The sequence below is a fragment of the Protopterus annectens genome, chromosome 4.part0 (assembly GCF_019279795.1).
Source record: "Protopterus annectens isolate FY-2018-M chromosome 4.part0, PAN1.0, whole genome shotgun sequence".
In the NCBI taxonomy this organism is placed as follows: domain Eukaryota; kingdom Metazoa; phylum Chordata; order Ceratodontiformes; family Protopteridae; genus Protopterus; species Protopterus annectens.
In genome coordinates this window covers 927,482,098-927,509,365 of record NC_056733.1, presented here as the reverse complement: position 1 = coordinate 927,509,365, position 27,268 = coordinate 927,482,098, and the positions used below count along the sequence as shown (strand labels likewise).

General features: G+C 45.2%; 1 protein-coding gene across 1 annotated transcript in view; it reads left to right on the top strand.

Moving 5' to 3' along the window:
• The window catches only part of GCN1 (GCN1 activator of EIF2AK4), a gene marked incomplete in the record, with an annotated part of 2,100,248 nt that overhangs the window by 646,399 nt on the left and 1,426,581 nt on the right, over positions 1-27,268 (top strand). The window contains 1 exon segment of the mRNA XM_044068902.1: positions 13,970-14,151. Within this exon segment, the coding sequence (XP_043924837.1) occupies positions 13,970-14,151 (182 nt within the window).

Below are 27,268 nucleotides of genomic sequence, written 5' to 3'. Positions count from 1 at the left end.
TTAACTGTAACCTGCCCAAACAACAAGGACCTCCCAAGCTGAAACGCAAGCAAACACCAATCACAACCAAAGTGTCACATAGCTCACAACACCAGTGTGCCACCCAGCAACAGCCCCTAAGGCAAGACAAACGTACCTAACACTTTAGTCATAGGTGACTCTTTAGTCAGACACACTGATGTCCCACTCACCAGGCTGAACAAGGAGAAAATTAGTGAGCTGCCTCTCTAGTGCCAGGCTCCGCCACATAACTCGTGCACTCAAGTCACTCCACACCAAGTACAAATATGACTCTTGTCATTGTCAGATGGGGTAAAAAGGTATACAGTTCAGCTACTCTTGCTGTCAGGGCACTAAATTGTCAGTTCCATTTGCTTAAATATCAGCGACATACTTTGGAACTCCTAAAACAAAAAATGTCTACCTTTCCTTCTTCGGCAGAGTCTAAAGATTTACAAGACTTAATGCATTCTGCAAGTCAAGTAGCTAAACACACTTTGCACTGTGGTTTTGACACCCTACAAGCTTCTTGTAGGGCAGCAGTCACTGGATCTGTCATTAGAGGAGATGCATGGCTTAAGGAACAACCCCTGCCAGACCATGTCAGATCTAAATTGTTGGATACCCCCTTGCACAAAGATAACGTATTTGGCACTAAGGCAGAAGAGATCTTAAAAAAGATGGAAGAAAAAGCAAAATCTATGCAAACAGATTTCTTACACGTCCAGCCCCCTAGGTTCAGCAGACATTGTCCCTCCAAACACTGGTCCTTTGCTCTGAGTAAACAGGCCCAGCCTAGGCCCTGTGGAAGCAGAGATCTAAGCAGTAGACTACCTCCACTTCAAAACCAGGGAGTTCTAAGCCCCCCCCCCCCCCTTATGGTAAGAACTCACAATGACTCACCTCCTTCTGACCTTCCCTCTGCCCATCTTCACTTGCTCCTAGGAAGAAAACTCTCCTTTCACTCAAGCACCTGGACCACCATTACCAAGGACCAATGAGTTCTGAACATTGTGTCTCAAGGATACAAATTTCTCTTCCACACCCTTCCAGCCTCAAAAGGGTTCCCAGATCTACCACCAAATCAGTGGGCAGAGGCTCAAAAGCAAATTCATTCCCTGCTCTCTTTGAGGCAGTAGACCACGTTCCTGTAGAACAGATAGGCCAAGGCTTCTACTCCAGACTTTTTCTGGTGCCCAGAAAAGGGGGCACCTGGCACCCCATCCTCGATCTATCCATTTTAAACACCTTCCTGGTGATCCCAAAATTCTCACCCTCTAGCAGCTGCTACCCATGCTGTCCAAGAACGCCTGGCTAGCCACCCTGTATCTAAAAGAGGCCTACCTCCACATTCCTATCAGGGAATCGTGCAGAAAATATCTCCGCTTAAGGGCAGGATCTCAACACTTTCAGTTCTCTGCTCTTCCTTTTGGCTTATCCACTGCTCCTGGAGTTTTCACAAAATGCCTGGCTCTGGCCATTGCCTTTTGCAGCAAATATTCAAATTTAACCCTACTTAGATGACTGCCTTATTCAGGCAGACAGCCAGGAAAAGCTGCTCAAGCACCTGGCCTTTGTAAAGAACCCTATTAACCTTCCTAAGGTACACAATCAACAAAAATAAATCAAAACAGGTGCCCACCCATAGGATAATCTTCCTGGGAGCAAGTTTGGGCACAGCATCCCAGATGGCATACCTTACACCAGAGAAACACATTTTCTTGTCAGCCTACTTCTCTCAACTGGTCACCAGGCCCCAGCTTTCTGCAAGAAAAATCTTGCAAGCCCTGGGGTTCATGGCCTCCTGCATTCTCCTCATTCCATATGCCAGACTGCATATGAGGAAACTTCAGTGGTACCTAAAGAGCCTTTGGTGTCAACACTCTCAAGACCTGGAAACTCTTCTACCTCTAATACCTTGCCACAGAAAACAATTTCTTTGGTGGCCAACAGCATGCTCCCACAACAAGGGACCGCCCTTCTCCCCACACCCCGCTGCGCAGACCCTAACCACAGACGCATCAGACTACGCTTGGGGTGCACACCTGGACAGCAGGTACATACAGGACCTATGGAGCCCACAGCAAATCCCCTGCATATCAATCTGAAATATATGATGGCTGTGCCGCATGGCTTGATAGCTTTCAAACCCCTTCTCTTTCCAGGGGTTCTCCTGATCAGAACAGACAACACCACTGTGATGTGGTACATCAACAAGCAGGGAGGGACTCACTCCTACCCTCTATGAAGGCTGGCCATGACCGTTTGGCTCACAGCCTCTTCCATGAAACTACACCTGTTAGCACAATACCTACCAGGCTCTCCCAACTCCCTGGCAGAACAATTAAGCAGAAACCTTCTGGATCCACATGAGTGGCAGCTCAACAGACGTACCTTCAGCCTAATAACTCAGAAATGGGGAACCCTGAATGTCGACCTCTTTGCCTCCCGCACCAACCATCAGCTCAGCAAATTCTGCACCAGGGAGCATCACTGCATGGCTTGGAAAGTGAATGCCCTGTCTGTCCCCTGGGTCAACCTCTCGGTCTGTGCCTTTCCTCCTCTTCCTCTTATTCCTAGGGTACTGCTCAAAATAAGAGAGGAAAAACCAAGACCATTCTTATAGCTCCAGACTGGCCCCCGACAGCACTGGTACCCCTTGCTTACTAACCCAGAGGGAAGGGGAATTCATGCATCCCCAATTGCAGACACTCAGTTTGGCAGCTTGGCTTATTCCCTAACCCCGCACCAATGTGCCATCTTCAGTAAACAGGTTCTGGATGTTATCCGTGAGGCCAGACGCCCTAGCACCAGAAAGTCTTATGCAGATAAATGGAAAAGGTTCTGCACCTGAATCCAGGCTAAGGGGGCCAGTACGGCACAGCCCTCATCCCGCTCATCCTGGATTACTTAGCTGACCTATTACACAGTTGTTTCTCTCCTCCATCTATAAAAATTCATGCCTCTGCTATTATAGGTTCATAGGAAGGTACTAGCCTATATTTATAAGCCTAGCCAGAATATGTTGGTTTTCGCCCCCCCTTAGATTTAGTTCCCTGTGCCTCTGTCCAGCAGAGTCACTGAAGTGATCCCGGGGTAAACTTTCCGTTTCCCATCCACTCGTCAAGGTTTCTCTTGAAGAGTGTTAGCGAGGAGCTCTGCCTAATGTTGATTGGAATCGTGTGCCAAAACATGGGAAGTCTCTGGGACAGGAATCTATCCCTCCGGCACGTCCTATTTGTTGTTGTGGTGAGGTTTAGATCCCTATAGCGTGTGGCTCGAGGGGATATGATTTTCTTTAGGTGGAGCATGTCCATCAATTCCTAGACTATCGGCCCAAGGGCCTAAGTAAGCCTAGCCAACAAGGTTCCCTGGTTTATGCCACCCAAGAAAGTTATTTTCCTGTGCCCCTGTCGAGCAGAGCCACAGAAGTGATCACTGGTGTGTATTTCCTATTTCCCATCCACTCATCAAGATTTTTCTTGGAGTGCTAATGAGGAACTTTGCTTGACACAGATGGTTAGCTTATTCCAGAGTATGGGAAGTCTCTGGGACAGGAATCTATCCCTCCAGCATGTCCTTGTTATTGTGATGACAAGGTTTAGGTCCCTAGAGCGTGTAGCTCGGAGGGATTGGGATTTCTTTAGGCATGTCCAACAGCTCTGGGTTTGAAGTAGCTTTATATGTTAGGCAGAGATCACCTCTGAGTAGGCGATATGCTGCAGAGTAATGCTGGAGTTTTTTGAGATGGTCAGTGTAGGGCATCTGCGGCCAGTAATCCTCTTTGTGAGGTACTTCTGTGGCCTTTCCAGCTGCTGCAGATGTCTTGTGAGGTACATTCCAAAAAGGGCGTTGTACTCTGTAATGGGTCTGAGTGTCGAGTAGAGTGTAACGATGACTTTTTTTTTCTTGGATGAGAATCCTTTTGTGATGAGGTGTGCCATGTAGAAGGATTTCCTGACTGCTGTGGCGATGTGATTATCAAAGGAGAGACTCCTGTCCACCTGGGCCCTAAGGTTTTATATCACACATTCTGCATTAAGTAGACTGCCGCCTATGTGGTAGTTCATGGGTACAGAGTTTTTACCAAAGGGGATGACAATGCACTTTTTGGCATTGAGCTTGAGGCCATGGCTCTGACACCAGGCATCTGTCTCAGTGAGGCCCTTCTGTAGGATTTCCACATAATTTGGGGACTCTACTATGGCTCCTAGTTTGCAGTCATTTGCGAACTTCATTAGCCAAAGGCCTTTTGTGTTAGCCTGTACTTCAGCGAAGTAGATGCCAAACAGGAGAGGTCCCAGGACTGAACCCTGTGGTACTCCACTTGTCACTGGTTTGAAGTCCGATTTGGTTCATAGGTTGGGTCCCTAGGGCCTATACAAGCCTAACCATAACAATTCCCTGGCCATTTCTTCCCAGAATATTTACTTCCCTGATCCCCTGTGAATTTTCTATCTCGCATCCAATCTTATAGGTTCATAGGTTGGTAGTCTGCAACTTTTACAGTGTGGGTTCTGTCAGTGAGCCAGTTGGCAACCCATCTTATGACATAGGGATTTATACCTAGTTTAGTGAGTTTAGCTGTAATTCCATAATGGGGGATGGTGTCGAAAGCCTTGGCAAGGTCAAGATAGGCTGCTCACTTTCCCACTGACTCACCACTTTTCTCACACCCTTTGATCAAACAGTTCCTCTGAGGGGCTAGCAATTTTGAGGCCCCCCAGGAGGACATCAACACCGGCTTGGGACCTTAACTTTGTCTTGGAAAAGCTCACCCTGCCTCTTTTCGAACCAGCTTCTTCTGCAGAGCTAAAATTTCTCTCCTGGAAGACCGCCTTCTTTCTGGCCATCACTTCAGCCAGAAGAGAGTCCCTGAGCTGGAAGCACTCATGGCTGTGGAACCCTTCATCATCTTCCTTGCAGACCGGGTATCCCTCAACTAAGCTATCCTTCATGGCCAAGGTGCTGTCCAGTGTGGCTCTCAACCAGTCCATTCATTTCCCCCCTTATTTCCTAATCCCCAGAACAAGGGGGAAAGGATTCTTCACTCTCTAGATGTGCACAGACAGCTCAGATACTGTCTGGACATGACTAAATCCTTCAGAAAGTCTGATCAGTTGCTGGTTAGCTTTGTTACAGGGGCAGAAGGCAAAGCCATCTCCAAGCAAACCATTTCCAAATGGAGAGCACACTGCATCCATTTCTGCTACAAGGTAAGCCTACCCCCAAGGGGGTCAGGACACACTCCACCAGAGCAGCCTCCACCTCTGCAGCTTTCCTCAGAGGAGTCCCCACCAGGGACTTCCTAGGTGCTGCCACCTGGACATCTGTTCATACTTTCACCAAGCATTACCACCTGTCTCTCTTCTCCAAATCCTGGACAGGGTTTACCTCTGCAGTCTTGCAGGGCATCCTAGCCAGCCCTTAGCTTCCTTGACTGCCTCCACCCATTTCTTCAGCTTTGGGAATCTACCCAAATGTGATGACTGCAACAGTGAAACACAAAGAACTTAGTACAGTTGTGTACACTTAACCCGAAATGTAGATGTTAGAGTGTATTCACTGTTGCAGTCCTGGTTTCCCTGCGTCCATCCCCCTTTTTTCTCTTTCTCCTTTGGTTACCTTTCTTCCTTGTTGTTCTTTCCTTAAAATGGAAATATTGGTATTTATTTGCCACTGGTGGGGTTCTTCCACCAGAACATGGCCTCCTACTTTGGGGGTTCCTGACACAGGTTAGGGCAAGAAAAACTGAGGTAATGGCGTCGGCTGCCTTACTTTATACCACTGACGACCTGACATCAGTCCTAAAGCGACAGCAACCGATGCAGAAATACTAAGTCTCTGGTATTTGGGCCGGCCGAGGGCTAACCCTGTCTGGGGTAACCCAAATGTGATGACTGCAACAGTGAGTACACTCGAACAACTGCATTTATAGTAAGTGTACACAAGTGTACTTTCTCTCTGCTCCCGTTTCCCTGATGTTGCTTTTCCTGTGACTCTGTTTTTAGCCTGGCAAACCTGTGAATCTGAATTTTATACAGTAGCTCTATTCGCCTTCATTTTATAGGGAGTACATAATTTACAGCAGTGTGTACGTAGCACCATTAGGAAGAGGGTATGTGATGGCCACTGTAGGCACATGCTTAAGGTGCACTCTCCATCCAGATGCATGTTGTTACCATTGCATTGTGCAGCTTCTCTATCTGGGTGTGTTGCCCTGCCTGTTTCTCATGATATAACTTTTTTATACTATTATTAGCATTAACCTATTCACAGGGATTGATTTGTAACTGGTACATATAGGTTTTCTGCAGTTTGTATGTTGCAGACATTGTAGCAGTTCTCATATTTTCAGCCTCTTGGTTTTATAATTCCAACAATTCTAATATCGTAATATTGTGTCCCCTACACACATTCCAAGCTTCAGTCTGGTCAGGTTATCTAGTAACCATCAAACATGTACCACTCACTCTACATTTTGCTGACCGATTTAGCTGCTGCAGTTAGGCATTCTCCATCCACTGTATCTCATCCTTTCACAGTTGTCTGTCTGTTGCATAAATGGAGACATTTCTCATTACTGATCCAACTTCACATAATGCCCCAAAGATTCTTGCCAGCATATTAATTTATAGTGGTGCACTTGTAGCTGTCTGGCAAGGTATACCCAGTCTTCGTTCAGGTTTGTGATTTCATAGCCACCTCTGCAGATTTATTTCCTCTCAGATGATTCACCTCCATGTTTTGACCAGTAATTGAACCTGTCCCTCCATGTTTTGACCAGTAATTGAACCTGTCCCTCCATGTTTTGAACAGTACCTGTCTCCTAGTGGCACTTTCTTTTCCTTCTCCTTCGTTTCATCAAAGGATTCCACTGGAAGGAGACGAGATCCCAGGGACCATGATCCTCACCACGCAGAGAACAAATGTTTTCCTGCTACACCTATTAACTACCTACCCACTAGCATGAGATGCATGATGCTAAACCAGGGCCTGCGGTACCAGCCCTATGATGCATGTTTGCTTCACCATGTGCTGATATCTGGCTTCTGTGCCCGATGCATCGCTTGACAGGCCTGAGCGCACATCTCAGTGCTTGCACTGCTTTTCTTTTAACTTGTGGTCTCTGTAAAGTGTCGTTAATACTGTGGGCCAAACTACCTCACTTTCCATTGGATCAGCAAACCATATGTGGTTGTTCTGTCCTGCAAGTCCCTGGCTCGACTGTTCAGTGCTTGGGCTTTGTATTCAGGATTTTAGCCCTTTGTCATGGAGGTGTGCAGGTGTACTTAACTTTATTCAGGTGTGTGGTTTTGTAGGGATTTCTTATGTATGTGTTTCTTTTATATAGATAACATGATTTTATAGCCAACTCATTGGTATAATGTAGCCTTTATTTAGGTAATTTTGTCATCTTTCTGTGGTCGCACAGACTTCATTTAGGTGTGTGATTTTATTGCTAACCTGCAGGTATGGTGAAATTTCATTCAGATGCATTGTGTATGTGTGCATAGTTGTTAATGTATGTGCTGTGCCAAGCTTCCTGTTAGATGTGCATTCCTTCTTGTAAAGATGCATAGTATTTTAGCCTTGTACAGGTTAATTTGAATATTTAAAACATTTTCATTTTTTGGTGTATTTGTTGTACTGTATAAGCATATTGTTAAGTCAGACACGTTTTCCCCATGCTTTTGCTATAATTTGTACATTTATAGTAAGATAAGTAACTCAAACATAACATCAAATTCCATCAGCTGCTGCACATTACTCACATCCAAAGGCTTTTGGTTCCACTATGCAGATTCAGACTTATTAATGCTTTCTCCCCACTATATCACTTCAAGGTTAAAACAACCATGTCTTGCAATTTTAAGGAAGCAACATATGAAGTGGTGGTTATGAGATGGGGGGTGATGTTTAAGGTCTTGTACTTAAACTTCAGGAACTAAGAAGTGTAGTGGCTTTCAGTGTTCTGATTGACCTGGTATACCTGTACGTATTCGTATTTAGTTTAATGTAGTCTAAAAATGGTTAGTGTTACAATCCTTATTATAGAAGGATTTTCAGTATGACATTATAGGTGTTGTATCCTTCAGGGTATTTAATATTTGTCACATTGATGCCTACAGTTCTTCCTCCTGGTGTGTGATGCCATTTTGCTTTGGACATGCATAGTAAACTAGTGGGCAGGCAGATATATGTGGTCTTTTATTATTTAAGATGATGTAGCCCACAAAGCTTTTTTCTGGTGTCTACAGTAATTTGCATGATGGATAGATGTGAATGAAAGCCAACTCTCCCTGATATGCAGAGCATAAATATACAGGATGTTCTTCATCTCACATTGCTGCAGTCCTTACACTTGGGTAGTCCGCTGTCCTCGGTCGGCCCGAATATCAAAGTATTAGGCTGACGTCGGTCAAGGCGCTTAAGACTGACATCAGGACGTCAGGGTACAAATGCGCATGACCGACGTCATATCCTCAGTCTTTTTTGCCGCATGGTCCGATGCAGAAGCAGCGTTGCAAGTGCCGTTCGGCGTTCTGAAATTTTTCGAATTCGGAGTTTCAGACCGAGTCAAAGTTGGCTAAGTACCCGTTGGGAATATTTTAGTTTTTCTTGCCTCAGTGGTTTACCGGATGTCAGAAAAAGTGAATAACTGTATTTCTTGTGGGAAACAGATACCGCATAGAGATTATCATACTTTGTGTATTCCTTGTTTGGGGCCTGAGCACGGCGTTGTTGGGTGTCGCTTTTGTGCTAGGTTCAATAAGCGCACTATTAGCGAAGGTTAGATTGTGCCAGGTTGGTCTTCGAAGCGGTGCAATTATAATATGCCGTCGGATGCTCCGGCGCTTCTTCAAGAAGCGCAAAGACAAAGCAGCTAAACCCAGGCAAGAAGAGTCGTCCGTGCGGACGCCGGTTCTTTAGAGGTGTCAGTGGAACCGGTGGTTCGCGGAGGTTTCTCTGGAGTCCCAGGGGAGACTTTGTTATTGCAGGATGTGGCCTCTCAGGAGGCAGGTCAGGCTGAAGGGGCTTCTCAGGTTACTGTACTCCCCTCCCTTCCTAGGGTGGTTAGGCCCTCTCCTTCTATTTCCAAGGCTTCTCCCAGAGGCAGGCCAGGTTTAGCTTCTGTTGGTGTCACTCCTAGTTCATCAGGATCTGTGCCCAAGAAGCACATGCTTAAAATGGCTGAAGATTTAATTACTTTGATTAGGGGTTCTTTGCCCCCTCCTGATAAGAGGCCTAGGGTGGAACCAGAGTTGGGGAGTTTTGAGCAGGCTTCGGATGTTTCAGAGTCTTCGACTGAAGACTTGCAGGAGTATTCTCCTTATTCTGATTCTGATGTGGATGATTCTACTCCTCCTGCTTCTCCTCCAGAGGATTTTTCTTTTTCAGAGACTCTTCATTCCATGAGGGAACATTTTAAGTGGGAAGGTCAGGACTTCTCTGATTCCAGGAAAAGGCTTAGGGAATTTTTGTTTTTACCCCAGCATAGGCCTTTGGCTATACCTCCTGTTCTGGATGTTGTGGAAGATGTGTTTGCAGAGGCTTCACTTAATCCTGATTCTTTGCCTCCTGCTCCTGTTAAACCGGATAGGTATTACAGGGTGCCTGAAGCTCATAAATATCTTTATAAGAGTCCTAGGGCGGACCCAGAAACTGTTAGTCAGGGATCTAAGGGTGTCAAGGCCTCTGTTGTAAAAAATCCGGTTCCTCCAGATAAAGAGGCCAGGGCTTTGGATAGATGGGGAAAGAAAGTCTATACTTCTTCCACCTTAGCTATGAGGGCTTTGAATTGCCAGTTTCACATGTTGAAATATCAAAACTATCTACTTTCTCAATTGAAGTCTAAGGTAGATGCTCTGGCGGAAGGTATTGAGTGTAAAGAATTACAAGATTTGGTACATGTTTCTGAACAGGTGGGTAAGCATTCTTTACAATGTGGTTTTGATGCTGTACAGGCCTCTTCTAGGGTGGCTGCCACTGGGTCAGTTTTTCGCAGGCACGCCTGGCTAAGGGATCAGAATTTATCTGACCATGTTAAGACAAGGATTTTAGATGCTCCTTTACAGTCTGATGTGTTGTTTGGTTCACCTGTGGAGGCAGTCTTAAAGAAAATGGAAGACAAGGCTAAGTCTATGCAGACTGTTACAGATTTTTTGCAAGTTCAGCCTCCGAAGTTTAGTAGGAATTGGCCTGCTAAGGGGTGGACGTACCCTTCTTATGATTCACAGTCTAGGGGTAGATCTAGGCGTGGTAGGGGCAGAGCTCAGGGCTCTTTCAGGCCTAGAACAGGGAGTTCACCTGCACAGTCTTGGTGAGGGCAGGGGCCAGTCCTTTCGTAAACAGGCCCAATGACCTACCTTTTCAGCTGCCAGAGCCTTCTCGTCTGGCAGCACCTTTGGGAGGAAGGTTGGCACTCTTCAAGGAAAATTGGAGTTTAATTACCCAAGACAGATGGGTATTGGATATCATACACCAAGGTTACAAGTTTTATTTCCATACCTTGCCTCCTTTCAAAGGCATGCCAGACATTCCTCCTCAGCAAAGAATAGAGGCTCACAAACAAATTTCTCTGTTGCTCCAAATAGGGGCCATACAGCCGGTCCCTCTGCCAGAAGTGGGCCTAGGATTTTATTCTCGCCTGTTCCTAGTACCAAAGAAGGGGAACACGTGGAGACCAATTTTGGATTTATCTATCCTCAACACTTATCTGGACATTCCCAAGTTCAAAATGTTGACGTTACAACAGCTTTTACCTCTGCTGGGCAAAGATCACTGGATGGTAACTCTGGATCTCAAGGAGGCTTACCTTCATGTTCCTATCAGGCTAAGTTGCAGGAAGTATTTGCGTTTTGGCTGGGACTTCTCATTATCAGTTCTCTGCATTGCCCTTTGGCTTATCTACTGCCCAGAGTGTTCACGAAAGTTCTGGCTCCAGTGATAGCTTTCTTCAGGCTAAAAGGAATACAGATCTATCCTTATTTGGACGATTGCCTGATTCTGGCTCAAGGAAGGACGAACTTCTTCATCATTTGCAATATGTGATAGCAGTGCTAAGATGCCTGGGGTATTCTGTGAACGAAATAAAGTCCAGTCTAGTACCCTCTCAGGACATGTGCTTTCTGGGTGTGAGACTGAATACAGCATCCCAGATGGCCTTTTGACCCCGGACAAACAAAAGAATCTTTCCCTTTACTTCCATCAATTGTCTCATCAGTCCAGGCTGACTGCAAGGACAGTCCTTCAAGCCTTGGGGTTCATGGCATCTTGTATTCTGGTGCTTCCCAATGCCAAACTGCATATGAGGAAGCTACAATGGTATCTCAAAATGTATGGACACAGCACTGCCAGGATATGGACACTGTCATTCAGATAATACCTTGCATTCAAAAGGAATTTTTGTGGTGGGCTCAGGAATGTCACCTAAACAAGGGACTCTCTGTGACCCGGCCAGAGGAGAGTCAGATTCTAACGACAGATGCCTCAGACAAAGCTTGGGAGCTCATCTAAATGGAAAGTGGATACAAGACACGTGGCCTGCCAGACTACAACATCTACATATCAACTTGAAGGAGATGTTAGCAGTCCAATTTGCATTAATAGCTTTCAAGGATTTACTTCTTCCAGGGCAGGTGTTGATTCTAACAGACAACACAACTGTCATGTGGTACATCAACAAGCAAGGGGAACACATTCTTATCCTCTATGCAGGCAAGCAATGATTTTGTGGGAGACTGCTCTCAGTTTACAGCTAAATCTTCAGGCAAGGTTTCTGCCGGGAGCACAGAACTCCTTAGCAGATGTGTTGAGCAGACGAATTATGGATCCCCACGAGTAGAAATTGGATCCTCATGTATTTCAGAAATTGACAGTGTCATGGGGAACTCAAGACCTAGATCTGTTCGCTTCTCCACTAAACCACCAGCTGCCAACGTTTTGCACAAAAAGGTTTCATCCCACAGCCTGGAAAGTGGATGCTCTTTCTTTCAATTGGAGCAATCTTCATGTGTATGCCTTTCCACCTCTGCCTCTCCTCCCAAAGGTACTCCTAAAGGCCAGACAGGACAAGCCAAAGATGATTTTAATAGCTCCAGATTGGCCTCGACAGCACTGGTACCCATTACTGAGAAGTCTGGTGCAGGAGCCTCCATGGCCTTTGCCTTTGATTCCACACCTGCTGTCTCAGGAGAACAGTCATTTACTCAATGTCAAACTTCACTCTCTTCACCTAACAGCCTGGCATATTCTGTTTTGAACCCTGGAGGGTCTCAGCTTCCACAGCAAGTTTTGAATGTTATTTTGGAGGCCAGAAGGCCTAGTACAAGGAAAGTGTACGCAGATAAATGGAAGAGATTTTTATTTTGGAGTACAGCAAAGGAATTTGATGTTTCTGAGCCTAATTTAAGTGTGGCTCTTCAATATCTTACTGAGTTACTGGACAAAGGTTTGTCCTTCTCTTCTATTAAGGTTCATGCTGCAGCAATTTCTGCTCACTATGACTGTGACCCACCATTGTTTTCTCATCCTTTGTTCAAGCAATTCCTTAGAGGGGCAAAGAATATAAGACCCCCACGTAGAGCTCCTACTCTTGCTTGGGATCTCAATTTTGTGTTGGAGAAACTCACTCTACAACCTTTTGAGCCTGCAGCTACTGCCGAGTTGAAATATTTATCATGGAAGACTGCTTTTTTGTTGGCCATTACCTCTGCAAGAAGGGTTTCTGAATTACAGGCCCTTATGGCGGTTGAGCCTTTCTTAATTTTCCATAAGGATAGGGTATCTTTGCGTACTAATCCTTCCTTTATGCCTAAAGTGGTTTCTAGTGTGGCTTTAAACCAAACTATTCATTTGCCTACTTTTTATGCAAATCCCCAAAATAAAGGGGAAAAGATTTTGCACACTTTAGATGTACACAGGCAGTTGCGATATTATTTGAGCAGAACTAAAGGGTTCAGGCAGTCTCAGCAGTTATTTGTTTCATTTGCTTTGAGTTCTCAGGGCAAGCCTGTGTCAAAACAAACTATTTCTAAGTGGATTGGGTTTTGCATTGCTTTCTGTTATTCCCATCATGGTAAGGAGATTCCAGCTGGGATTAGGCCTCATTCCACTAGGGCTACTGCCACTTCTACAGCTTTTTAAGGGGTGGCAACTAAAGATATTTTGGAGGCAGCTACTTGGAGTTCAGTGCATACTTTCTCTAAGCATTATCACCTTCCACTTTACTCTAAATCTAGGGCTGGTTTTGCCACTGCAATTTTACAGGGCATTTTGGCAGCTCCTGCTGCTTTATAGTTTTGCCATCCTCCCTTACCTCTGCTTTGGGATTCTACCCAAGTGTAAGGACTGCAGCAATGTGAGATGAAGAACATAGTACAGTTTTGTACCTACCATAAATGTAGATGTTCAAGATCCACATTGCTGCAGTCCAATCCCTCCCTCCTTCCCTCTGTAGTTAGAGGCGGTTGTGTGGGTTGGGTTGTAAATATTGTGTATATTGTATATATTGTACATATAATTAGTGCAAGGGTGGTTGGTTGGTTTTTGCTGTCTTTTGGTTTTGACCTTTCTTTTTAGGGTCTTCTGACATCTGGGGCAAGAAAAGACTGAGGATATGACGTCGGTCATGCGCATTTGTACCCTGACGTCCTGATGTCAGTCTTAAGCGCCTTGACCGACGTCAGCCTAATACTTTGATATTCGGGCCGACCGAGGACAGCGGACTACCCAAGTGTAAGGACTGCAGCAATGTGGATCTTCGAACATCTACATTTATGGTAGGTACAAAACTGTACTTTTCATATTGCAAAGACAGCGAAATTGATGTTTTTGTAAGTAGGTGTGTTAAATTGGTTGCATTAGCCTATTGTTTTTATTTTGCTTGCATGTTGCCTTGCAGTTAAACTTAGTGTCTCGTTAAGGAGTCTGAGGTTGTTTTTTTTTTTTTCCCTGATTTTCTCAGGCTCCTCTCCACTGTCTGCCCCGGCATTTGCTTTCTGCTTCCCATTCTTGAAAGTCGTCCTGACTGAGACAGTCAATGACAGTGAGGAGAAGGAAGAAATGCTAATCGAGGCACTGCAGGTCATTAGCGAGCATGCCCAGCTGCGATCTTGTGTAAATAACGAGGCTTTACTTATCGATGAGGTGGGTGTATATCCATTAATGATACTTGAAAAGATGAGGCATTTGAATGGTATGTAGATAAGGATTAGAGGATTAGCAGGCAACATGTAAAGGAACAGTGAAGGAGGTTAGTATTAGTGACATTTGATAGGTCCTCATTTTCATTTGAATGTTTCATTGGCAGGTGTTACTTAGCAGAATTCATTAGATGTTCTTCATGTTTCACTGTTGCAGTCATTACCTGTGGGTTATCCCTTCTGTGGTAGCCCTCAGCTGGCCCAAATAGCAGAGTCAATGTTTTTTAGTGTCAGCTGCAGTCGCCTGTAGTCTGACGTCAAGTCATCAGTGCTGTAAAGCAAGGCAGCCGATGTCATTACATCAGTCTTTCGTGCCGTGGAGCCTGTAGCAAGAAACAGTTTGCACGCATGCAGGTCGGTCGCTACCAGAAGTTGAATTCAGCTGAAAACGTCTAAAGCTAAGTACCCCGTTGGGGATCCTTTTTTCTTGCACTAACTGATGTCCAAATAAGTTAACAATTGTCTCGCCTATGGAAAGCAGATCCCACACCAAGACTTCATTCTTACTGCTTCACTTGTTTAGGCCCAGACCACATCATCCCTATTTGCAGGTTCTATGCCCTCTAATGCAAGAACTATTCGCCGTAGAGCTCTTTCTATAGACAGTTATTTTCGTGTTCCATCTTCGCATTCCGATATGGCATCCATCAGCCAACACTCTGTGGACATTCTGAAAAAAACAGAGAGATAAAGATGGAGACAGACCACACAAGGCTAAGCCTTCCGACGACACCACCGCTAATCAGGTCGTCGGTTCTCCGGAATTCAGTAAGGCACTTTCATAGCCCCTTGATGTCCGATTTGATGTCTACGCAGGCCTCTACCGAGACCCTTTCATAGTCCATTATGCTGCAGAAATCATCTTCGTCTTCCGAGCCTTTGACTGTCTCTGCCTCAGTTGGGTCCGGACCCACTACGCAGGCACCAGCTTCCGAGGAGGCCTTTCACACTACCAAATATAGACAAAAACTGGATGTCTTCTCATCCAACTACCATTTCTCTCAGACCGACGGATTCTCTCAGGCCTAGAAGCACGGCCACTCCTAGGAAATCTGCTTCTAGCTACTGCTCTTTCACCCCAGGTACAAATGCTTAAAATGGCGGAGGATCTCCTCTCCCTTATCCGGGGTAGTCAGGCCACAACTTCTAAAAGTAAAAGGCACCCTTCTGCAGAAATTATGACAGAACAGAATTCTGAGGAATTTGACTATTCAGTTATTGAAGAGGAACAGCATCCCTTAACTGTTTGAGGATTCAGATGCAGAGGAATCCATCCCTTCTGCCTCCCCTCCAGAGGACCTTTCCTTTGGGGAAACCCTTCACTCCCTCAGGGAACATTTCCAGTGGGAATCTCAGGACTTCCCACAGTCTAAGAAAAGACATGGAGAGTTTCTGGACCTGCCCCAGCACAGACCCCTGGCCATCCCCCCTGTTTTAGAAGTGGTGGATGATGTTTTCCATGAATCCAGCTTACCCCTGACGCCCTTCCTTCTGCTCCCAGTAAACCTGACCGGTACTACAGAGTACCGGATTCTCACAAATACCTGTACAGAAATCCTGCTGCAGATCTAGAGATCATTACACAGGGACCTAAAGGAGCTAAGACTAGTTCTGCCAAGAATCCTCTTCCTTTTGACAGGGACTCCAGAGCTCTGGACAGATGGGGTAAAAAAGTATACACCTCTGCAACCTTAGCTATCAGAGCTCTCAGTTGTCAGTTCAGTATGTTAAAATATCAACATCACTTTGTAACTAGAAGATTGCTACCTTGCCTGACTGTGCCAATTCAAAAGAGTTGGCAGATTTACTGCACTCTGCTTGTCAAGTGGCCAAACACTCATTACAATGTGGATTTGATGCCCTAGAAGCTTCTAGCAGGGCAGCAGTGACAGGATCTGTCATTAGGAGACATGCATGGCTGATGGAATGACCTCTCCTTGATCATGTCAAGTCTAAACTTGTTGATGCACGTCTAGATAACGCTTGTGTGGGGAAAAAGCAGAAAAGGTGCCTAAGATGGAAGACTAAGCAAAATCTATGCAAATAGTAAAAGATTTCTTTCAAGTTCAACCTCCCAGGTTCAGCAGGAACTTTCCCTCTAAGCACTGGGCCTTCCCTGCACTTAGCAGACAGGGCCAATGTAAGCCCCGCAGAGACACAAACAATGGACCACTTCCATTTCTTAAGGCAGGGAGTTCTAAGCCAACCTTCTGTAGCAAACACTCTCAATGACTCCCCCTTCCCCCTTTGCCCTCACTTCACTCATCAAAAGCTAGGAGGAAGGCTCTCCCTCTTCAAAGACAGTTGGCTTTCTGTAACAAAGGACCAATGGGTCTTAAAGATAATTTCTTAGGGATACAAATTCTTTCAGCAAACTCCCAATTCCAAGATGGTACCCAGACTTGCCTCAAAATCAATGGGCAGAGACATTGAAACCGGTCCAAACTCTCATATCCCAGGAGGCAATAGAACCTCTCCCCTCCGATCAAACAGGCAAAGGCTTTTATTCCAGATTATTCCTTGTTTCTAGAAAAGAGGACACTTGGCACCCCATCTTGGATCTATCCATTCTGAACACCTCCCTGCTGGTCCTCAGATTCAAAATGCTGACTTTGCAGCACCTGCTGCCTATGCTAACAAAAAATGCCTGGCTAGTGACCCTGGACCTAAAAGATGCCTACCTCCACATCCCCATCAGGGAATCGTACAGGAAATTCCTGCAGTTCAAAGCAGGCTCGCAACACTTTCAGTTCTCTGCACTGCCCTTTGGCTTATCTACTGTACCCAGAGTATTCACCAAATGCTTGGCCCTGGCCATAGCATTCTACAGACAGAGAAGTATACAGATTTACCCTTACCTGGACCAACTGCCTTATTCAGGCAGAGTGCAAAGAAAAGCTACTTCGGGGCCTTCTCTTTGTCAGATGACTCGTAACTTTCCTAGGGTTCACCATCAACGAGAAGAAATCAAAGCAAAAGCCCACCAGGAAGATCATTTTCTTGGGAGCTGTGCTAGACACAGCATCCCAAATGGCCTTCCTATCCCCAGAAAAGCAGAACTTCCTGCCTCTCTACTTTACCCAGCTGTCTTCCAGAAGTCACCTCACTGCGAGGCAGTTCCTGCAAGCCCTGGGATACATGGCATCTTGCATCCTTCACATTCCTCTGGCCAGGCTTCACATGAGAAAACTTTAGTGGTATCTAAAGAACCTTTGTTGCCAGCACAGTCCCTAGAGACCTCTCTCCCTCTGATCCCATGTATAAGTTCAGAATTTCTCTGGTGGGCAGAGGTCTACGCCAGGAACAAGGGTCTTCCTTCACCCTCTGCCCTACCAGCCAGACCATCACCACCAATGCATCAGACATTGCTTGGGCTGCTCACCTAACAGGCAGGTGCACCCAAGGTCTTTGGGATGCCCAGCAACTTCACTTGCACATCAGTCAGAAAGAAATGATGGCAGTACAAAAGGCTGTGAGATTTTTCAAACCCCATCTTAGGGTTCTTATAAGAACAGAACACCACAGTAATGTGGTATATCAACAAACAGGGAGGGACACAATCTTACCCCCTGTGCAGGTTAGCCATGATCCTCTGGCTTACAGCCACCTCCATGGGTCTACACCTAATTGCCCAATACCTACCAGGGGTCAACACCACCCTGGCAGACCACCTAAACAGAAACTTACTGGACCCCCACGAATGGCAGTTCCACAGGGAAATCTTTCTGCAAATCACTTAAGAGTGGGGGACTCTGGAACTGGATCTCTTTGCTTCGCACCTCAGCCACCAACTGCAAAAGTTCGGTACCAGGGAGCATCACCTCCTAGCGTGGAAGGTGGATGCCTTGACCTTCCCTTGGAGCTCCCTCTTTGTGTACGTGTTCCCTCCTCTGTCCCTTATTCCCATGGTACTGATCAAAATAAGGGAGGAGTGACTAAAGGCCATCCTCATTGCTCCAGATTGGCCCAGCCAGCATTGGTACCCCTTACTGCGCAGCCTGACCTTACAGCCCCCCCCAAGCAGCGTCCCCTCATCTCAGACCTCTTGACCCAGGTGAGGGGGAAGGTACAGCATCCAGACTTAGAGACTCTGAATCTTTCAGCATTGCTTATACCTTAAAAGCTAACAAGGAATCCCTGTTAAGCATAAGGGTCCTAGACATCATTACAGAGGCCAGAAGGCCCAGCACCAGAAAATCATAAGCAGGGAAATGGAAAAGATTCTGCTCCTGGAGCCAGTCCAAAGTGTCCAGTACCGCCAATCCTTCCATCCCTCTTATCTTTGATTACTTAGCCGAGTTGCTCAATAGTGACCTCTCTTTCTCCTCTATTAAAAGCCATGCCTCAGCTATTTCTGCCCATCCTTTGATTAAGCAATTCTTCAGAGGGCTTCTAATATCAGACCTCCCAGAAGGCCTCCCACTCCACCTTGGGACCTGAATTATGTTCTAGAAAAACTAACCTTTCTTCCTTTTGGACCTGCTGCTTCTACAGAATTGAAATGCCTCTCTTGGAAGACTGCCTTCCTACTGTCTGTCACCTGAGCCAGAAGGTTAACAGAACTTCAGGCCCTCATGGTTGTTGAGCCCTTCATCATTTTCCATGCAGACAGGGTCTCCCTGAGGACTAACCCCTCCTTTATGCCCAAGGTGGTATCTGATGTTACCCTCAACTAGGCCATACACTTTACCCACCTTCTTTCCCAACCCTCAAAACAAGGGGGAAAGAATTCTACACTCACTAGACGTGCGCAGACAACTCTGATACTATCTGGACCATACTAAACCATTCAGAAAAACAGACCGACTACTTGTCAGCTTTGCCCCTGGGGCAGAGGAGAAGCCCATTTCCAAATGGACATCACACTGTATCATTTCTGCTACAGACTACATGGAAACCCCCCACGTCTGTCTACCCATTCCACTAGGGCAGCCTCCAGTTCCACAGCCTTCCTCAGAGGAGTCCCCACCAGGGACATCTTGGAAGCGGCCACCTGGACCTCTGTCCATACCTTTACAAAGCATTACCACCTACCTCTTTTTCCTAAGTCTAGGGCAGGGTTTGCCTCTGCAGTTCTGCAGGGCCTGCTGACCCATGTCTAGGACTCTAACCTATCCTTACACCCCTCTCCTCAGCTTTGGGAATTCTCCCACAGGTAATGACTGCAATAGTGAAACATGAAGAACCTAGTACAGTTGTGTACACTTACCATAAATGTAGATGTTCGAGTGTATTCACTGTTGCAGTCCTGGTTTCCCTCCCTCCATATAGCATTTTCCCTTAGGGGACATAAGTTTCCCATGGTGGCTTTTAGCCATCAGGACCACTTTTCCTTATTTCCTTGTGCTTCTGACAAGTTAGGGCAAGAAAAACTGATGTAATGATGTTGGTTGCCTTGCTGTATAGCACTGCTGACCTGACATTAAAACATTGACTCTGGTATTCGGGCCAGCCGAGGACTACCACAGCAGGGGTAACCCACAGGTAATGACTGCAACAGTGAATGCACTCTAACATCTCCATTTATGCTAAGTGTACACAACTGCACTTTTCTCGTTGACTTAATCATGTAAATGAGGACCCTCCATACTGATAAATGTTTTTTCCTAAGAAGGGCCAAAACAGCATTTCACACTTTTCTGCAGCTTGATGACTGGATTTGCTCTGCTTTCTTAGTTTCATGAATTGTAGTTAGATTCCTTGCGGTCTCCATGGAAGAAACACGTCTTTTTTAGGCCTGTTTTTGTATCCAGAAGATGCTGAGAGAATTTAAGAATCTAGTGTACCTCTATTGCTTAGGTTAAGGCCACAAGCACAAATCCTACATATACTGTGACTGGTTTAGTTTGATATTTCTTCCCTTAGATGTCTGCCCTCCCTTCCACTTCGGTTTGACAAATGTCAGGAGTCTTTCTATGTACCCCAGAACTTCCCACCACAAGGTTAAGGATCATATGATCTTGTTTTATCTGTGACTTTAGTTCAGGGCATTTGTTTTTTAGCTATTGCTTGCTGGTTAGAGCCTTTGAGATCTTTTGTTGAGACAGATCTTTGTGAAATTAGTCCCTCTGAAGGCTAGGCTGGGAGTTGGGCACATCCACTGCTTGTGTGACTGTGATCAGTACGTCACCATCCTTGAGGCTGGTGCTGCCAAATCCCTGTATGTTTGGTATACACTTCAGATCTCTGTCCCTCCCAGAGGGAGGTGATGCTGCAAAACAAACCCAACACTGTCAGAGTGGCATGGAATTCATGGCTTCAGACCTTCAAATGCTTACTGCTGTTCAGCTAATTAAATCTGAGTCACCTAGGATATGAGCAGGGCTCTATTTCTAACAGAGAGAGCCTGCAGAAGTTTGATGCCTTTCATAATTTCACAGGGTGAATTCTGTAGATGGGGATCAGGACGAAGGTCCCACGATTGAGCCTAGGCAGACATTAGGAAGGGAGAGAGTGGGTTGAAAGGCCTTGGTGTGGCTAGAGGCTTCTTCTTTTAAACAGGTATACTTTCCTGGTGGTCCCCGTCTCTGCCTTTCCCTGGTTCTCAGCTCTTTGTCTCTTGTGTACTGATGCCCATCATGATGACCAGAGTGGCACGACTCCAGTGACCTGTCTAAGGAGCATTTGCTAGTACATAAGCATATAGTTGGCCTGCTGCCCTCTGCAGAACATGCCCTCAGTTTCCCTGGTGCAGCTTTGGAGAATGAGCCCATAACTGTTGAGGTTTCCCTTGAGTTACAGATTCACTAAAAATAATAGATCAGGCTCTTTTGGGTAGCTTCTGTCCTAAGAGCTGCGTTTGTTTTTTGACTCCTAGTGAGATAAGAGCCAGTGGAGCACTGAGTGCACCATTAGGGAATATAACCCAGTGCCCAGTGTAGGTCTTATTCCTGCACTGAGGGTTTGTATCCTATCCCCAGAGATTCTTTTCCAGTCAGTCTGTTTTATAGGAATGCGTAGATCTTTCTCTCAGGAGTCCATAACAGAGAAGTGTTTCTTGTTCTATGAGCCCTTCTTGACATGGGAATCAAAAGGGACATAGATCCATGTCATAAAATGGAAGAAGCTTGTCCTTTTCTTAGTACATTCTTGGACTGGGGAAATGAAATCTCATCCAGATACTTTGTGTCAAGGCATTGCTTCCTAGAATGTCATCAACCTGAACATGATACTAGGTATGTTTCATAAAGATGCTAAGGTGTAGGATAGGATGGAAAAAGTATACTCCCTTCCAAATAAAAAAAGTGACAGTAGAGCCCTTGAGCCTTGGCCAGATGAAGACGTTACTTTTGTGACACCCCCCCCCCCCCCCCCTTGAGAAGCAACGTGTGGATCTGCCTCAACCGCAGTCTAAGCACAGTCCTTTGTATCAGGGAAGTATTAAGACATGATCATTCATAATCACTGGACAGTAGAGTTGTTTAGGTACTTACTGTAAATGTGGATGTTTGAGTGACCTCACTGTTCTGGTAATTACTCCTTGGATTTCCTTGCTGACAGAAACCCAAGACCATCTGTAATACCAGAGACTACTTACCTCAAGTCCAATGGACAGCCATCCCTTCTGATGTCAGTTCATCATGGTAGAAATGGTCATCAGACAGCAATACCTTCAAGTCTTACTTGTCCTTAACTGGAGTCCCAGTTGCTTCACTGTAGCCAGGAGCATGATTTACCCAGAAGCTTCCCCTGGACCAAAGGTTGAATTTTTAAAAGGAAAGGGATTTAACTAGGAGTAGTAAAAAAAAAAAAAAAAAAAAAAAATATATATATATATATATATATATCCAAAGTTATAAAGAAGGGTACCTGTTCCAATCCTGGTTCAGGAAGAAGGGCAGCAAGTGGGATGGAATAGGCACTGCAACAATGAAGATACCATAGCATCTACTTTTGTAGTGAATGCATACTCAGCTCTACTAAGTTTATTTTATTTCACTGTTGCAGTAATTCTTCTTCTTCTTTCAGCTTTATCCCGGTTAGGGGTCGCCACAGCGGATCACCTGTCCGCACATTGAATGGCAGTGGAGTTTTACAGTGTCGAGTTGCCAGCCCGGCGCCCAACCTTCCACAGAAGGCACACTCACACGCACACCTAGGGCCAATTTAGAGTGTCCAATCCACCTGCGGCATGTCTTTGGGATGTGGGAGGAAACCGGAGCACCCGGAGGAAACCCACACGACCACAGGGAGGACATGCAGACTCCACACAGAAGGCACCCCAGCCGAGGATCGAACCGGAGAACCTCTTGCTGTGAGGCGACAATGCTAACCACTGCACCACCGTGGCCGCCCTTATTTCACTGTTGCAGTAATTAATTCCAGGAAATTTTTCTGAGCTTAAAGTGAAAGGGGTGGATGGACAATTATGGACACGAGATAAGTCTCTGCAGAATAGCTGAGACAAATCTTGCTTTGGCCATAGAAGCATCAGCTGGACTGTAGTGTTTTGAGAAAGTATGGACAGAAGACCCAGCTTGCTGCTTCCAGACTAAAATGGGTAGGCACTTCTGCAAGGAAGGCAGTGGTAGCAAGCTTTGCACTAGGGTAGTGTGTTCAGAGACTTTCTGATGTTGGTTTTCTGTGCTGTTTGCAACAGAAGGCAGTGCAATTAGCAATTCATTTAGAAATTGTTTAATTGACTTTCCCACTTTACTTTTCCAAATGCCAAGAACAGACGAGCAGACTCTGTTTTTTTTTTTTTTTTTTTTTTATCAAAGAAGAATCTTGAGTGCAGTGTTCTTTCTCTTTTATGAAGGTTGTGAAAGAAGACCGGAAGGTTAACTGATTCAGTTAAAGCATAAAAAACACTTGTAGCATAAAGGATAGATTGTTATGGAATGTAACCCTGTCTTTATGGAAAATGAGAGGAAGTTCCCGGCATGTAAGGGCTTGTAGTTTAGATTCTCCTGGCAGAAGTGTGGGGCCAGTAAAAGAACAGTTTTCTAGGTGATGTACTTCATGTCTGCCGATTCAGCATCCCAAAGGGTGGGGTGGGGGTAGGGTTAGCTTCTCCAAGACAAAATTTAGGTGCCAAGAACGAGCAAGGGCCTTCCTTCTTGGCGGTCTCAAATGAAGGATTCCGTTTAGGAACTCTTTAATGGTGTGATGAGAAAAAAATGGAAGTATGAGCAGGCTGGCAAGCTGAGATGGCGGGAGTATGGGTCTTTACAGCTGAGATGGCAGGAATATGGGTCTTTACAGCTGAGATGGCAGGAGTATGGGTCTTTACAGCTGAGATGGCAGGAGTATGGGTCTTTACAGCTGGGATGGCGGGAGTATGGGTCTTTACAGCTGAGATGGCGGGAGTATGGGTCTTTACAGCTGAGATGGTGGGAGTATGGGTCTTTACAGCTGAGATGGTGGGAGTATGGGTCTTTACAGCTGAGAAAGCGGGAGTATGGGTCTTTACAGCTGAGATGGCGGGAGTATGGGCCTTTACAGCTGAGATGGCGGGAGTATGGGCCTTTACAGCTGAGATGGCGGGAGTATGGGCCTTTACAGCTGAGATGGCGGGAGTATGGGCCTTTACAGCTGAGATGGCGGGAGTATGGGCCTTTACAGCTGAGATGGCGGGAGTATGGGCCTTTACAGCTGAGATGGCGGGAGTATGGGTCTTTACAGCTGAGATGGCGGGAGTATGGGTCTTTACAGCTGAGATGGCGGGAGTATGGATCTTTACAGATTAGGTCTCTCTACACTTTTGTAAGGCTTTATTTGGTAGCTGAAGACCTGGAGCAGTGTGGCTTGCAGTGGCTGTTGCCCTTTTTCAATGCACTACTGAGGGAATGTTAACCATTTTGAAATGTAAGATTTTCTGGTGCTTGGTCTAATGGTTTCCTTAAGGATTTGTATGAAGTTTATAAATAACTGTCTGGGAGTAGAGGTTTCAGGTCATCACCCTAGCACCTTTAGACTGTCTTTTTTGGGGATGAATGGTGGACCACTTGTTCTGCTTGAAGAAGTCCATCTTTAAGAGGAAGCATCAGTGGTTCTTTATTGGCAATGTTGAAGAGAATGGAAAACCAGTGCTGCCTACACCAAAGGGGAGCTATTCAGATCCCCCTCAGACTATCCTCCCTGATTTTCTGTAGTACCCTTAGGATGAAATATAGAGAAAGAAAGGCACAGAGAAATAGATCTGTCAGTGGGAAGAAGGCATGTGTACTCCAAGCTCCCTGGAGTGAGGCCCTAGAGCAGTATTTTGTAAGTTGTCTGTTATGATCTGAGCCAGAAAGGTCTGCCTCTGGCCGGGGGGGTAAAAGTCACTGGTATTCAGGCTGGCCTCAAGTTTCTCCAAGCCTAGAAATCCTTAGAGTCATTACTGCAACAGTAAAGTACAACAGACATCCAATTTGTCCTTCAAAATGCCTCTTAAATAGAGTGAACTTACAAAACTAATCCCCCCACCCCAACAAGTAAAGCCACAGACTGTAATCAGGCTGCATACGCAGGGCCAGCAAGGGTGTCCCTTCAGCTGCGGGGGTTTTCGGAAGAATATCTAATGCATAAAGGCCTTACTTCCTCAGCCTGCAAGGGAACTTCTTCCATAAATGATGTGCTGGTCTAAAAAATAATGGTGCAGGGAGCCCAGGGATGGACTAAAAAAAAAAGTCCCTCTAAAGGACTTTCCAGTATGGCTGCACACTAATCAACAGCTTAACTCCAACTTTTCCAGCAGGAAAACAGAAACTAAGAAAAAGGAGTGCCATTGAAATTAATTTTAGGGGTAAAATCCAGTTACTAGCTAGTAAGTATATGGTCTGGATGCCAGCAAAGAAGAAATTTTAAAAATGTAAAGGAAAATCGACCAGATTATGAAAGACCTGGAGAGGTGTGGAAAGCCCTGAAGTGCGAGTAACAAGCTTTTCATCAAAAATGAAAGAGGAAAAAAAGCTTTTTATTTCAGTTCTTAAATGTTTAATTTGGACTTATAATGACCTGTGTGATGATACTACTTTGTAGTTTTTTTGCCCCCCCAATGTTTGTTTGCATTTTTAGTTCATTCTGAGACCTTAGTCTTGTAGCGTAATTTGCATTTCTGGGACAATTGTTTTTCTGTGTTATACTGCACTTCTATCTCTGCAAACAGAATCACTTGTATAAGGTAATCATTTGTATATTAAACCCTGCTGGGCCTTAGTCTTGCAGTTTTATTCATAGTTCTAGCAGAACTGTGGAATACTGCCAGATTTTATCTTTATTTAGTTATTTGTAACTGCATTTTTCCATTAACAGTATTACTGGTAAATTTCTGCATAGTCTGGTGCCTTAAACTATAGTAGAATTCAGTAATGAGAGGTTTTTTTTTCTTGTCTAGGATTGTGTTGCCATGTTTTTGCAGTTGTTGATATTCCAGTTTTAATACTACAGTTTTGTAACAGCTTTACCTGCTAAAACTTGCATTCTAGTGACTTTTCCCCCCTGTTCTTTGCATCTGCCCACCCCCATGGAAGCATTGAGCTAAAGTTTCTGAAAGGCCTCCAGTATTGGTTTCATTTGATTGGATCACATTCTAGTCTAGGCTGCTTCTTCCTTGAAAATTTTCCCAGCCCTCCAGTACTTTTCTGTTATGGTTGTGCAAGGCTGTGCCCCTGGCATTTGCCCTTTATGGTATTCTGATTTCCATAGCCCCCTCCTTTTCCTTTTTCATTGCTGTTGTCTGTTGTGAAAGCTGTTTTAAGTACTCTTTCCATTCATTGTTTTCCATAGATCCCTCCTAGAAAATAAAATTTCCCTGTAGGACTGTCCATAAAACTGTACTCTGTAAAGCAGTAAATACAGAGCCAATGCCTTGTACATCGACAAGCTTAGAGCAGCTAGTTGGGCATTGAGTGGCAATACCTTTAGATTTATTAGAATTTAGTATCATGTAAACACTGATGTTTATAGAATTTAGTACTGTTTAGCGTAATCTGCCCCAATAAAGCACTCTTAGTATTGTGTGAACATTAAAGTTAGTAGAATTTAGTACTGTTTAGCATAATCTGCCACAGTAAAAGCACCCTTTTTAATCTGCGCCAACAAAGCACACTTAATAGTCTTGTAACCCCAATACACCACCCCCTTGAGGCTCACTATTCAAAGGACTGGACAGCATGGATATGCAGTTTCCTAACTTCTCTGTAGCCAGCTTGATGGAAATGGGCATTGTGAGACAATGTAGCAGTTGTCTCATGTTTACAGACCCCCTTGAGGCTCACTATGGATATGCAGTTTCCTAACTTCTCTGTAGCCAGCTTGATGGAAATGGGCATTGTGAGACAATGTAGCAGTTGTCTCATGTTTACAGACAGCCACTTAATCCTTAAAGAAGCAGACGCAGTATGCGAGAGGTGTGCTTTCACAATGACATTAGAGGCTAAACGTTCGCATACAAACGCACATGAAGTTGTGGAAACCACAGACAACACACACCTCACATAACGCACACATAGAGATATTCAATACACCATCCGTTGTCAAAGTGTGGGGGGTGGGGGAATAACACACACACACACACACACACACACACACACACACACACACACACACGCCTAATACGACAAATACAGCAACACTCAATGGACCTCCAAACATTAAGCCCTTAAGGCAAGCAAACTTGCTTCGCAGGAGTTTCTGAACAAGGAGAAGTTAACTTTTAGTTGCTTATCTGGAGCCAGGATCCATCAAATCGTGCACATAATCAAGTAATTACACCACAGATATCAGTGTGACATAGTCCATGTAGGTGTAAATAACAAGACGTATATCCTTGGACTGTATGAAGAGAGACTTGATGGACTGTGTCTCAGGCTGATATGAGGCTAGCATTGAGCAGTATATTACTGTCACTGAGAATGATGCCCCAATATGAGCAAAAGATGATTGATTTTCACATTTGGCTGTCTTTATGGTGTAATTCTAAGGGGATCCAGTATTTGCTAGCTTGGGAGGACATGGTTAACTGACCACATTGCCTTACCAAGAATGGTCTGCACGTCCCCTGTAACATTTAGGACATGGTTAACAAACCACATTGCCTTACCAAGAATGGTCTGCACGTCCCCTGTAAGATTTAG